General features: G+C 38.9%; 1 protein-coding gene across 1 annotated transcript; it reads right to left on the minus strand.

Annotated features, from left to right (window-relative positions):
- Nucleotides 1-245: 245 nt before the first annotated feature.
- Nucleotides 246-749, minus strand: LOC112869394 (transcription elongation factor A protein-like 8). Its single transcript, XM_025932511.2, has one exon. The coding sequence runs from the start codon at nucleotides 609-611 to the stop codon at nucleotides 273-275; it is 339 nt and encodes a 112-aa protein (XP_025788296.1). The 5' UTR covers nucleotides 612-749; the 3' UTR covers nucleotides 246-272.
- Between the last annotated feature and the right edge of the window lie 14,818 nt (nucleotides 750-15,567).

Consider the following 15,567-nt stretch of genomic DNA (forward strand, 5'->3'; position numbering starts at 1 on the left):
ATACTGCTTTGTAAACATGTTATGTTTAACTTTGCAATATAGAATGAATAAATTTTCATGCATATGTGTAAAACTTTCCAACTAAAAAACAGATCTGCATAATGGGTCAAAACACAAAATCCAGTGAGATGCTGGTACCAAGGACACCACCTAAAAAAAAAATTCCACCAGATGATTAAAAGTAAAACAAATGTCAAAGATACATCAGAAAACATAGAAAGAAAGCAGGGGCCAGATTTTAATATCAGACAAAAAAAAAAAAAAAAAAGAATTTACGGTCTAGAACACACAGGATAAGAACAGCTGCATGAATGTCTTTGCTTCCAATGCATCATCGCAAACTTGTTTCCTACTCTTCTTATCTCTTTCTTAAGCCTTTCCCACTCATCTACGCCTCTTATTATTTCTTCCAGGTCCAAATGCCTCATGGGAGTGTCCTCTTTAAACCCCAGGCCAGGATGGGTCAGCCCTCCTCTCAGGCTTCCTGTTTCCTGGCTTATACCTTCAGAAGGCTGAGGATTTCCCTCTGCCTCCTGTGGCACATCTTCTGAAGGGCAGTGTGCCTCCACCTTTGGCATGTTCTGTAGTTTTCCTTCATTTTCTTTTTGCATGTTGAGTATTTTTCTGTTATTTCTTTTGAATAAATTAATCCTAAAAGGATTAGGGCACTTTTGCTCCTTCTCCAGCAATACAGAGCTCCTATAGGGAAACAAGCCCTAGACTATAAACTATGTGATATATTTAAGTCATTTTTAATCTCTAGATTACTCCTCCATATTATTTTCCCTCTTGAAAATTTGTTTAAAAAGTCGTTTGTTCTCTGGAGTTTCCCAAAGTCTAGATTTTGCTGACTGCTTCTTCCTGCATTTTCTAATATGTTCCTCTGTTCCTTTTATTCTCTGAAAATTGGTAGTTAAATCAAAAAGCCTCATCAGATTCTGGTTTTCCCCCCCAAGATGAGCCATGTACCTCCATTAGGAGGAACAAAACCTGGTGTCTCTTTTATTGTGATATTATCAGATACTGATAATCATTATCTAGATCAGGGGTCTGCAAACTACAGCCTATGGACAAAATCCAAACAGTGCACCCTGTTTTTATAAATAAAGTTTTACTGAAACAATCACGTCCATTGCCAATGGCTGCTTCCACACTCCAATGCAGACTTGAATAGTTGCAACAGAGACTATAGGGCCCACAAAGCTTAAAATATTCACTATCTGGTCCCTTACAGAAAAAGTTTATTGACTCCTGATCTAGATCCATCCAGATTGCAAAATCATAATTTTCTTTTTTTACAAAATCATAATTTTCTAATTCTACCATTGCTTCTTTTTTATTAACTGAAGCGTTCCTGTAAAGAGAAACTTCTTACCAACTCCCTAGTTATCATATAGGAACAGCAGGATACATGCTAGATTGTCTACTTACCAGTTTTTAAAATAAGGTAGTTTCCTAGTATTCTCCAAAGGCAGCCAATGAAGAGTTGAGAGTATTTCTGTATGTGTTTGTGTGTATGTGTTGTTTTAAAGTACCATTATGAACCCGTGGATTTAAACACATTCCCTATGCTTAAATCAATTGCATTCAATTCTTATTAATGCTTAAAATTGTCCCATCTTTTCTAAGTAGTTTATTTAAATTGTCTCCTGAGTCTTTTTAAAATAATCCGCATATTACTGGGAGCTTTTATTACTATCTGGTCTAACAAGATGTTCCTGGCTAATCTTGTACATTTCTTTCCCCGTACAGGGAATTATCCATTTCTCCAAGGAGATGTCATCCCTTAGTAAGAAATGATATTTAGTGAACAGAATCCAGATGCACGGGGTACACACTGATACTGGGGAAATTATTATTTCCAAGTCTTTTTTGAAAACAGAGCTTGAAAATGTCTTTTTTTTTTTTTTTTTTAAAGAAAGAATACTATGAATTTATACTGATTCTTCTGATTCAAATTCAGGATTTTGGGATTTTTACTTTATCTCCTTAATCTTATACCTTTAGCTTTTTTTTAACTACTATGAAAATGTTAATTTTTTTTTTAATTTTTTTTTTTTAATTTTTTTTTTCAACGTTTTTATTTATTTTTGGGACAGAGAGAGAGACAGAGCATGAACGGGGGAGGGGCAGAGAGAGAGGGAGACACAGAATCGGAAACAGGCTCCAGGCTCCGAGCCATCAGCCCAGAGCCTGACGCGGGGCTCGAACTCACGGACTGCGAGATCGTGACCTGGCTGAAGTCGGACGCTTAACCGAGTGCGCCACCCAGGCGCCCCGAAAATGTTAATTTTAAACAAACCAAAATAATACTCACTTAAATTATGTCATATACAGGAAAGGAATATAAGCACTATCATCAATAATATGATTACCAAAAATTTTCAGCTTTTTGTGTGTGTGGTTATTTTTTCTATTGGAATATATTCCACTAGGGTTATCCAATCAAATCACCCTGTTAGAAAGTTAAACGTTTATTTTTGATAAAAGGACATTTTGACATGACTGTTTCAAAACAACTCAAATTACTGAGGCATTGTTTTTATTACCAAGTAATATTTGCAACAGAAACCATGGTTCCCCACTCATCTCTGAACCACACCCCCAGACAGGATAAAGGGTGGGATGAGGCTCAGAAATGAGGTGTGTCCATTGCATACATTACGAAAAACAAAAACAAAACAATGTCTTAAGAGGAAAAAACATATTCTTTCATTTTATTTTTTTAAAGTACAGATTCCCTAAAAGGAGTAATAATCCAAACTATTACTAGTAATTTATCCTTCCATATTAATGGGCTCTGCTAGGAACAGGGGAAGAAGTGTGAAGTCACTACCTAACCAAGGAAAGGGGAGTCAAAGAAGAAGGTGACGGAAAAAGGGGAAAATGTGAAGATTCTCAGAATACAACTCAAAAATGTTTATTTCAGTGCTGAATCACTGAACTGTATACCTGAAACTAGTATTACACTGTATGTTAACTATACTGGCATTTAAACAAAAAGTTAAAAAAAAAACTGTTTCTTTCTTCCTACTTTTCCCAAGGTTCACCATCAGAAGACAACCAGATAGAGTGGGGGTAGTCAGCATCCTCAAGCTTCCTTTAAATTACCAAATTGCTTTTGAGAGGCCTGACTTCTCTCTTCATGGGTACATTTCTGTTCCTTCTTCACACATGATCTTAGCCAAAAGGCCGAGAAGCGATGCATTTCTGTTCCTTCTTATTTCCTCCCTTTGTCAGCAACTAGACCCCAACACCTGACCTTTATTGCCCACCTGCTTCTATTCATCAACCTTTGTCCCACATTTTTCCTTAAACTCTTCTTTCCAGCTAATCCCTTAAGTCAGGCAAATGAAAAGCGAAACTACCCCTCCAGTGATAGTGACCTCCAACTGGCCCAGACCAGTTTAACCCCTGACTGAGGCCTACATTGACAGACCAGGGAATGACCTCTAGAATGACAGACAACTTCCTTTACCTCATTATAATACTAAAGTCCCTGCCCAAAGAGGAGCACAAGCCCCATTCATAGAACACAATGTATGCATAGGCATGCTGCCTCAAGGCTCATGCCAGACCCTATGCCACCTCTACATACAATGGCAGGGCTTCCCTATTTAGATATTCATCCTAACCTAAATAAAAGGAACCCATCCACCCTTGCTCAGAGAGTCAAAGCTTTGGAAACAATTCCCCCATGATCTCCTTATTTGCTGCAAATAAAGTTTTCTTTGTGAGGCAACTCAATCTGGTGCAATTTCTGACTCACCAAGCAGTGAACTCCTGTTGGTTTGGTTATACCTTCCCCTGTCCCCCTTTCTTCTCCACTATGCCTTAAGCCTGGATTTAGCAAACTATAACCAACAGCCAAACCCAAGTGCCACCATTTTTTTGTAAATAAAGTTTCATTAAAACATAGCCAGGTCCATTCGTTTACACATTGTCTATGGAGGCTTTCACACTCTAATGGCATAAGTGAATAGCTGAGAAAGAGACTGTATGTGCCACAAAAACAAAAATAGTTATTATTTGGCTCTTTAATGGAAAAGTTTGCCAGCATCTGCTCTAAACTATGGGTTGACACTAACTTCAACCTTCTGGGATATGGCTCAGCCTTTCTGAGCTTGCAAGATCACTAAGCGTTAAACTTGCCAGTGAAAATAGGTTTACTACCCGAAGAGCACAGAATACCGATTCTAGAAATTGAACTAAACTCAGATTCAAGAACAGTGCTTGCTGAGCGATCTGAAGTCATAGATTCAACTTGCTATTTTTTGAGAATTCTGAAATGAGCTAAAAAAAACTTTAGGTACAACACAACCTGAAATACTCAAATATTTCAAATAAGGATAATAATGACCACTATCACTGCATACTTTTTATTTGCTAGGCACCATGCTACGGACTTTACAGGTCATGTATTATCTTCTTTAATTCTTATATCAACCCTAGGAGGTAGGCACTATTATTACCCATATTTTATAACTGAGAAAACAGAAAGAATAAGAAACGTGCCCAGGGTCACACAGCTGGAAAGCAATGGGGCTGAAATGCAAACCCCAGCCTTCTCAGATAAAGCCCATGCTTTAAAACAACTAAGCAATGCCACTTTTAAGCCAGAACACTAGAGTTTACCATAGTCTTAAGCCTAGAATTTGAAGTTCTCCTGAGAAAGGGCTGACCTTTCTTGCCCAGGGCTCAGACTGCTTAGAGAAAAAACAGTTGTGAACAACATGGGAAGGTAAAGAATTGGTCACCAAAGCTATGAAGTAACTTATTTTATAAAAGAGATTTCCAGTTAAATATGGCTTCCTGACCACAGACATTGAACCTTTCTTCTTCCTGAGTCCCCATTAAAACAATGATAAAGGAATAAAAAAGATTTAAGTCCTCAGGACAAGAAGGCCGGAGAGGAGATATCAGCAGATGAAAAGTTTAATACATTTTTAAAAAAAGAATATATCAAGGAGGAGTGGTGACCAATCTAGCTGAGCAGGGAAAATTAGAACCAAAAGTCCTTGCAAAGGGAGCTACCAGAAGGGGAAGAGAGTGATGATCCCTTACAGAATCCTTAAGAGGCTCAGGAACCAACAGTGCTAGATATTGCACAAGGCAAGAGTAAGGCTCAAGTCTAAATAGAGATTTCAGGGACGGGGGAGTAGTAAAAATATCCATATATATTAGTTTCCTCCTTAAATCTCTTTCCTCACACCACATAATCCCCAGGCAAAAAGATTGTAATTGTGTCCTTATTAAAGGAATAAAGTAGAGAGATTCCAACCACAGCAAAGGGATGGGTAGTATGAAGATGTAAAAGCTAGAGGATTAAGGAAGTTTTGTGAGCCTGTTAATGAGCCTACTTCACTTGTCCTGTCTCAAGAACTCCTATAGCAAAGTGTATGCCCCACCCTCAGAGCTCTTGCTGCTAGATTTTTTGCTGGAGATGACAAATAGTCCCAGACTTTCATATACTCATATATGGGCTCCACAAAGAAAATGCTACTACTGTCTGTACAGTGACATCACAGTGTAGCTTGCCTATTAACAGGTTCACAAAGCTCTCAGTCAACCCCATTCCTAAATGTGAACAGACATTCACAGACTATCAGATTTGAGGAAAGTCTCCAGAATGAAAAGAGAGAAGAACCAACAGGGTAAAAGAGAGCTAGATAATGTAGGAATAAAAGTTTCACAAACTATAATTAATATCTTCAGAGAGATAAGAAGATACTATATCCATGAAACAAGTGGATGCTACAGAGAAGGAACAGAGAAAAATAAGAGTACTTGGAAACTAAAATTATGATAAATCCATTTTTTAAAAATATCAGTACAAGATTCAGAAAATAAAATCATGCAAACCTCCTACAGAAAAAAAAATTAAGATGCCAGAGTAATGGCAAATAGCAGAGAAACAAAGATACATGGAAGATAAACCTGGTTAATCCAGCATCTAATTTATAAATGTTCCATAAAAAAAAAGTGAGATAGAAATTATCAAATGTAAGAAAATTTCTCTAGACTAAAATTATGAACGCTCTAATGTCCCCACATTCTTAGAACCCCAGCTGAACACAGAATATTGAAGAAAAAATCATTTTTAAAAGACTCATACCAAGGCACATCATTGTGAAATTTCAGAATAAGAATAAAGTGAAAATTCTAAAAAGAATCCACTCAGAAAATCTAGGTCACATGAATCAGAATGACATGGGACTTCTCAACAGTAATAAAATGCTATATGACAATGGAAGAATTCCTTTAAAATTCTTAGGAGTGATTTCCAACCCAAAATCCTTTATGCAGCCAAGCTAAAAATTAGTTCGAGGTAAGACTAGGGAAGACTGCTATGAAAAACTCAGCTATAACTTGCCTGTATCTTTTAGCTCCCCTAAATACTTTCTTAGGAAGCTACTGAAATAGTACCCCACTGATGAAAAGGAATGAACTAAGAAGGAAAAACATTTAAGTAGGGAATGGCAAAGGAAAGTCTCCATTGTGACAGCTGTGCAGGAGGTCTTCAATTTAAATTTAAACATTTGGGAAACACAAGTGATTGCATATAACAGACCAACGGGGAAAATTAAAAGATTCAGGGGTAATTTTAACTTCTTTTCACCAAATATTTTTAGCTTTCCGCCTTTCAGACCCATGGCAGAACTGCTCTTTAAAGGCATCTTGTGGGTAGTGGAGCCATGTGAGTAGTTCAGGCCAACAAATTGTAAGCAAACGTGATGTGTCTCACATCTGAGCCAGAGTGTTTAAATGCTGGTTGCCCTCCAGAGCACTTTTCTGACTGAGCAGGTTCAAGATGGTGGGTTCCCCAAAAGCCAAGGACCCCTAGGGATTCCAATGAGTAGAGTCCCTCCGCCACTCCCTTTGTTGACCCATAGTGGACATACAACATGAGCAAAAAGAAATCTCTGTTGTTTTGACCCACCAAGATGTTAGGGTTGTTACCCAACAAAATGTAGCTCATCCTGACAAGTATGTAGAAATCCATATATGTGTAAAAATAGGACAATTATTAGAACCATAGTATACTAATTCTATACTGATAATATTTGCATCATTGTGATAATGGAAATTCTATTAATTTAATTAGAATTTTTGATATGACTATATTGAGATGTTGGAGGAAGAAGTAACGGTCATGGTTTAAGAGAATTCAATCATTATAAAAGAGCCAACACAGGGGCACCTGGGTGGCTCAGTCGGTTGGGCATCTGACTTCGGCTCAGGTCATGATCTCACGGCTTATGAGTTCCAGCCCCATGTCAGGCTCTGTGCTGACAGCCCAGAGCCTGTAGCCTGCTTCAGATTCTCTGTTTCTCTCTCTCTGCCCCTCCCCTGCTCATGCTCTGTTTCTCCTGTCAAAAAACAAATAAACATTTAAAAAAAGAGCCAACATATAGTGTCTAAAGTTGGTAAATAAGAGTAAAGAATATTATTTTGGCAATATGGAGATAAACACTAGAAGAAACAGTTTAGAGTACTGAAAGAGATTTCTCTGGGGGAATGGAAGTGTGAATGGGAGCAACAGACTGTTAGTGCTGTTTGACTTTAACTATGTACATGTATCACTTTGATCAAAATTAATTTTAATAGTCACTCTAAGCACTTAATTTTATTTGATAGGTCTATCTTAAAAGAGTTGAGCATTAAGTTAGGCTCCCCTATATTTCACTGAACTTGTGCCCTGAAGGCAAAGTTGTGTAAATCTTTTCCTACCCTAAATATGAGCCTTTTCCTGATCTGCCCTGGGGTTCCCAAGGCCTGGGAATGGGGGTAAGGGGTAGGTGGGTGGGCTGTATGTCAAGCCTGAGCAAAGGTGTATGGGCTCCCCTAGGAGGGAAATAGTGTCATCAAGTCTGACTCATCTAAAAAATAAACCCTTTGTAGAACCCAAACCCGGATAAGCTGCTGGGCAGAAGCTGGAAGAAGCCACACACTTTTCTGAATAAATTATAATAACTGGTGACATAGTAAGCACTGGTCTCCTGAAATTAACTCCTGGTCTGAGAGTTCCGTATTTGCTCATAAGTTTACCTATAAGTAAGTATAAGGTCAGTCAGGATAGGGTTTTAAAGAGACCCTCCTTTTCAGTAGGCTTCATTTCCAGTGAGATAAAACTCCAAGGTCCAATAGCTCAAAGTAGCCAGCAAGGCTGCAAGACCTTCCAACCCTCCCAAGCTGCTCCCTGCAATGGACGGAGTCTCCAGAAAAGAAGAGTGCTTACCCATGTTGAATGAAGATGTCAAAGTTCAACAAGCCATTCAAATAAATGGCTGGAAGCACTCCAAGAATTATAGATTGTTAGGATGGATGTTATTATTTCTTCAATAATGACTAAAGAAAAAATAATAGCCTTGCTACAGACTATAAACTGTTGTAAGTGCTTTATGAATAATCTTGTGTGGTTGGTATTATTATAATCATCATTTTACAAATAAGGAAACTGAGGCACAAAGACGCTAAATATCTTGCTCAAGCTTGTGAAATAAGTTGCAGAGATATAATTCAAATCTGGCTATGCCAAATGGACTCAGGGTCTAAAGTGAATCACTAGTAATATTTAGAGGAAGGATAGTTTTCCAAAATTCCATATCAAAGTTCTGCACCAAATAGAGTGGGGGCTGCTTTTGAAAGATGCTATTGCTACTCACAATTCCACAAAGCATGGAAGTATGTGAAACAATCATTCCCCCAACTGCATAGGTCTACTATTTATATGAAGCTATTTAACTTAATTACAAATAATTTAGGCTACAGATGGGAGCAAAGCAACATTAAGGATCTTGATTTTGAAACTGTTCTAAAATAGCTTTTAAAATCTAGGAGGCAAATTGTCTTTCCAAATGGAAATGAATGTGTGACACAGTGAAGTCTTAAAGTTATTAGCATTTTTTCCTGAGCCCCCATCTATTTTCTTTGTCATTTACACGATGCATAGCCTTTAATTTCAGCTCTGTGATCAAAGAGATACAATTCGAGAAGCTCACTATTAAAATCAATGGCTACACCTGGCAAGGGGTACAGCAGTGATGTGATGGCAGCTTCTCACCCTTGACAAAGGGAGACCAGAATCTCCTAGTGGTTTCAGGCAGAGACCCCAGCCCAACCTCTAAACAAAAAGTGTGGAAGTGTCTCTCCCTCCCTCTCTCCCTCTCCCTCTCTCTCACTCACACACACACACACACACACACACACACACACACACACACACACAGTGCAAGAAAGCCTCAGCCTCACTCATCCCATTCCACCGTACCTGTGAGGACTCCACTGCTGAATGCAGTGCCAGGAAACATGTTTTCAGGAATTCAAAGTATCACGTTTCATAATTTGATTTAAATCAATTATCCCATCCCTCCCTGGAACAGGCACAAGCTCCAAAAATACAAAATGTAAATGGAACCAGCTGCAGCAAAAGCCTTGTGCCAGGATGGATTTCAGTCAATGTAATCAGCCTCCCTTTCGAAGTACGTTATTGTTGAGACCCAGAGATTTGGTGAAACACTTCCAGTGTCCTGGGAAGGACCAGGAAGGTAACCAATTATGGGAGGGGAGAAAAAGAAGGAACTAATCTTCTCCATCCTAGCTTGCCTTTGCCCCACACTCTTATGAAGAATTAATTCACTCCTCTGGGGGATACTGGGAAACTGAGGTCGTTACTGGCAGCCTTCAAACACTATCCTTAATTTATGGATATTTACTAAACCACATAATCACCCTGAGTTATCCCATTACAGGGCTCAGCAGAGCCGAGGTCTAAAGTCCTGGGTGTGAAGATCAATTGTGAGAGGTTTTGTGAATGTGTGTGTTTATTAAAGAGGGCATGAGTGTACAATTATTTAGGCTTCCAACATGCTGCCCAACAAATGGATCCCATGCGTAGGGCTTGGCATCCTTCCACTGAAATCCTTCCCCTTAATTGATTTAAAAATGATAATTCAATTAAAATAATTATTCTAATCAAACTTCATATCTTTTTGGCAGGTTCTATGAGGGCCTCTGCCCTCAGTGTTATTTTAGTATTTTCTTATTTGTTTTCTCACTGAGCTGACTTTGGCTCTCTGAATCTTTGGAAAATTTTACATCATTGGGTAGTCACTGTACCTTTCTGGAGCTTTCCACTCAAAACACAGGGAATGAGGGAAGGAAATATCCTAGGGAGATGCTATAACTTTGAATTTTGAAGAATCAGGGGGCCAAGAAACAACTGAGAATGATATATGGACATTTTACCCACTGATTCACCTATAAAATGCATAAATAAAATTTAGAATGGCTGGCCAGCTTGCTAAAGCTGTAAAGGGAGGATGAGGGGTAGTCTTATCTCTTATTGTTGTCTTTTTTTCCTTTTCCTCATTTTTCTTTCAGTGGCTGTTGTCTCTTGAAATGTGTAACAGTTGTATCAGATCTCAGGAATTCTTCTAGTTTTTGAGATATTGCAACAACAGTTCTCTCATTTCTTCTACATAGCTATGTCAGAAGCTAGGTAGAGCAGATCCTCTCAGGCCCATTTTAAGGATGAGAAAAAACAACAACACAAAAGGGTAGGTGCTGTACCAACACCACACAGTTAATACTGGAAGGGCTGTCACTTTACAACTGGAGAACCACACCACAATGCAAGTGAAAAACAAACTATTTCTATATTCTAATTTTTTAGCCTTAATACAATTTACAAGGACACTGGGACAGTACGATTTGTATAATGGCCAATCCTTGATTTAAAAAATGTTTCTGCTTCTCCTGGAAAAACAACAACAAAGACTCCAGGTGCAGTTTTGCCTGAGCGATGCCATCCTCTTGACCTGAATCATTGATGTCCGGAAATCCAGCTGTGGCCTCCTTCACTTTTCAACCATGCTAATGAGAATACAAAAAAGATCTGCAATAGAAGAGACAGGCCTCTTTCTGATGCTACTCTAAGTTGAACATTGGATCAGAAGTTGAGAGACTTGATTCAGTAGCTCTGCCACTGATTAGCTATGTGATTTTGGAAAATCCTTTTTATCTCTCAGTGCTTCAGAGCACCCACTGGACCTTCAGATTCTAGTATCTGTTGTTAGCCAAAAGAGCCTCTATTTTTGAGATTCCAATATTAATCCCATTTGAAACAGTCTCTAAGAAAAAAACTGGGCTTCAACAAGGCAACAGGTCACCCTTGATTAGTATCCTCCTGGCAAAAATGTTATCCTCTGGATCCAAGGAAACTTCTGTTTATGAGTATACCTTTTTTAAGAAATAACTCTGCAGTACTTTCATGATGCTTTGATGGAATGTAAATTTTGCTTTTGTAGCAATGACAAAATACACACCTTAAGAACTGTCTTGAGCATCTCATCGTGCACCTAGAGGCAACGTGGAGCCTAAAAATGCCAAGAGGGAGGAGTCATGCCCATAGAGCCTGAGTGGGAAAGCTAAGAAGAAACCTGAGCAGGGGCTTAGACTCTGGGTCCCAGATCTCTGGTCACTGGTTATGGTGCTTCTCTGCAATCCTGCTCTGAGTAGACCCCATCTCAGGATTTACATTGAAAGCCATATGGAAAACTCCAAAGAAGAAAAAGGGCTGTGGGAAAAGGCATTAAAACATGATTCAAAAGGAAACTAAGTCAGACAGAAAGTTTCTTCCAAACTCGTTCTTTTCCAAATTACTTCTATGTAGGATTACCCATTTTAGGCAAGCCAGTTTCCAGAGGGAATCCCTTTGTACATGTACTTTGTCTGTCGTAATTGTATGAGGTTAACAAATTGAAAACAAATTATATGTATATGAAAACAATTTTTATGTACATATATATAACCCAGCCCAAATTGCAGTTCAAAGAAACCAGTGTTTTATAAAGTGTACTACTCTTTTCTTTTACTCCTTTTAAATGTCATTTTAAATGTCCAGAAAGATGAAAACAAACAAAAAGAACAATCCCTTAGGAAAGTAACTGAAGGGAATGGAACTAAATCATCTCCTAAGACCATTTTTATGCAAAAAGCCTACTCAACAATTGGTTTCTTTTTTTAAAAAAATAATTGTTTTCTACTGTAGGAAAACAATTGCCCAGACAGCTGGTTAAATTTGTGGGTGTATCACATGATAAATGTGAGCACTGGGCAGAGTCCTGAGCTGGCCCTGCAAGTATTCTGATTTAGTTCTCAGGAGAAGCCCAGGAATACACACTTTAAATAAGAACTCAACCTGATTCTGATAGCACATGACCCACAGGCTAGATTCTCAGAACCACTGCTTTAGACAGATTCCCCTGAAGACTCTAACTTACTAGTGATCAATAAGTTTTCTTGTGACTGCTGTCATTTACCATGACTTCTTAGACTAGTCTCCAACAGAATACCAGTTTAGAGGAATAAGTAGAGGACTAAGAACCAAGAGGTTCACATTATATTCTCTGTAATAAAATGAGTTAATAAACACAGTTATTATTACATGGGGTGATTAACATCACAATGGCAAAATCCAGATTTCTGTTTTCTAAACAATGAAAATTAGCAACAGGTATTACAATAAGCCCGGTGTGGTGCTTTAAGTCCCCTTTCTGCGCCTGGCACTGGCTCACCTGCTTGATATTGGCAGGAAATATTAAAATCCACTTAATGTAAATGGTATTTCTCAAATACCATTTCAAAACACGCAAGGAATGAAAGAAATGACATAAACTGTTACCTCTACTGAAGAGTTAATGTCTAACCCTCACAGATTTCATTTTATACTAGAATTCATTAGCATTAGAGGAGTCATTCCATATCAGATATACAAAATGCATGCAAAAGGGCTGGGAGACAGCAAAGAAACAGACTTTTGGCATGGAAGGAGTAAGTCTCAGAGGTCTTTGTGGAGACAGTAAATGATGGGTAAGGTCTTAACAAGCATGATCTTTGAATTCATTGGAAGAAACAGTCTTGAATTCTGGCTATTGCTAAGTCTAGGAAGATTCTCTGGAACCATGGACAAAACAGTATGTCCCTTACCTGGAGGGGTTTTTTTCTCTTTCCAGTTTATCTTCCCAAACTAAGCTGACAACAACTGTAAACATTCATGTATACATCCAACCATACATTCATGTAATCATTCATTCAATCTTTCATTCTTCCTATCAAGGACTGCATTTTTCACTGGGGATGCAAACAGGATGAACCCACAGTGCTGCTCTCAAAGTTTAGAAAAAACAAACAAACAAACAAACAAACAAACAAACAAACACACACCAACAAACCACACAGCTCAGGAGCGAGAATTTTTCAGTGGCCATAGTTGCATCCTAGGGAGCTCAAATTGAGTAACCCAGGAAGGTTCTCTTTCATACTTCTCTTTTTCCAGATTAATTCATTCTGCCCAGCAAGAGAATAATTGGAGAAAGAGCACAGTATTATGATTCAGGTGTGGATTCTGGAGCCAAAGTGTACGGTGTGAATCCTTGCACTAAAAGCAGCTTATAAATCACTGCCAGTTGTATGATCCTGGGTAATTTACAGAACTTCTCCAGGCCTTAGTTCTTCATTTGTAAAATGGGGACAATAAGCTAATATATGTAAGTGCCTACAGGTTCCATCAGGACACTATTTAAGTGTTCACTATTAAGAGGATGCCACCTCCCACACCAGTCTGCTGCTTGAGAGCAGGAAATTTGTAGCCCCCAACTCAACCACAGATGGGCAACCCCCAAACAAGAACATCTACTGCATGATAAACATTCAACATGTACATTTCTTTGTGGGCTGGCCTGGGAGCTCCTTCTTCAAGCAAATGTGCATTTCCTTCTGGCCCAAAAGCCACCATCTTCAGTGAGATGGAAAACAGCTGGCAAACACCCTTTCTACAACTATACTCCTACCACACTGCATGACCACTCCAGGTTACCCATCAGACTCTTATTTTTCAGGCTAAGCCATTCTTCAACACTGCCATACAAAGATGTTCTCCCAGCCCTTCAATCATCTCCCTTTGCTTTGTTTGGCCCGGCACCAGCCCTAATTCTCTGTTTCTGCATTAACCAGGAAGAGCCTCAGATAAACATACACTATTCCCCACAAACACCTTCTCCAATACTTCTGACAAACTCTCTGGTGCATTACACTGAAATACTTCTGAAAACAAGATTCCATATACTTTCTATTTCCTTCACCATAACCTAATAAATGAAGAAATCCCAGACGAAAAAGAACTGGCTGAGCTCATAAGTGAGAAATACATGCGAGCTGATAAATATCCTCCCCAAGACTTATATCAGAGCTAGAAAGCTTCATTTCAGGTGTCAATTCCGTGTGTGTGTGTGTGTGTGTGTGTGTGTGTGTGTGTACATCATAAAGTCTTCACCCTCATCATTTTCACACTGAGGAGGGTGACAAAGAGGAGGTGGTGGCATAGTTGGTCTCACTGTCCCAGGAGTGGCAGAGGTGGAAGAGGTGAAGGAAATGGAAGGGAAGGCAGAGAGGCAAGCACATTAGGTATAAGTTTACAAAAATACAATGTAATTTCTGTGTCTGGCTCTTTTATTTCTCTAAAAACCTTTCTATATGGTACCAATCCTTCCACCATTTGCTTTAGCTTCAGTGCCCATAGCATACAAGAGTCCATGTCGTAAGTCAGAAGCAGTCTTGAACAATCGGACTTCTTCTACCAGACTAATGTTTTCTGTTTTCTGGCACTGCTTCTACATCTTCCTCATCGTCTGCACTGGTTCACAGGCACTCATCTCCATCATGTTGTCTTCTGTTAATTCCTCTGGTGTTATGTCTATTAGCCCTTGAATTTCTTCAAGATCCATATCTCAAAACCCTTCACCCCCCACCCCCCACCTTTTCTGCCATATCCACAATCTCTTCCATGATTTCCTTGATTGGCTCTGTCATAAATACTGTGAAGTCAATGCACAACATCTGGATACACTTTTCCCCAGCAGGAATTTATTGTTTCAGGCTTCACAGCTTTCATGGCTTTCTCTATAACAACAGTATCTTCAATGGTTTGATTTCATGACGATGAAACAACAATGGTATCAACAATGTTGTTGATCAACAATCAACAAATAACAACAATGGTATCTTCAATGATTTGATTTCATGATCTTCAAGGATTTTCATGATGTTCTCTCTATTGGGATTCTCTTCCATACCACTGACAACGCTTTCTTTGGAATAATGTATATAATGAGCCTTTAGATACTTATGACCCTCCCTGATCTAAAGGCTGAGTTAGAGACATTGTATTTGGGGCAAGTCACCTCAATGCCTTTGGTATTAAACTCATGGGGTTCTAGTTGGCCAATGGCACTGTCCAATACCAAATGAACTTTAAAAGGCAGTCCCTCACTGGCAAGGTAGTTCCTGACTTCACGGACAAAGCCTGGATGGGACCAATCCAGAAAAAGGGTTCTTGTCCAGGCCTCCTTGGTGTACAACCAAAAGACTGGCAGCTGGAGTTTATCTTTTTTCCCTTCAAGGCACAGGGGTTAACACCTTTACAAATAAGGGCAAACAGTCCTGATCATAAAGCAGACTGCATGTGCACAGAACAGTAGAGCTAGCCTATCACTTCTGGCCTTAAAT

The sequence above is a fragment of the Puma concolor genome, chromosome A3 (assembly GCF_028749965.1).
Source record: "Puma concolor isolate L17-30 chromosome A3, mPumCon1.1.hap2, whole genome shotgun sequence".
Classification (NCBI taxonomy): Eukaryota; Metazoa; Chordata; class Mammalia; order Carnivora; family Felidae; genus Puma; species Puma concolor.

Excerpts from the sequence above, each read along its gene's own strand:
- LOC112869394 (XM_025932511.2), bottom strand. The coding sequence starts at position 611 with ATGCAAAAAGAAAATGAAGGAAAACTACAGAACATGCCAAAGGTGGAG.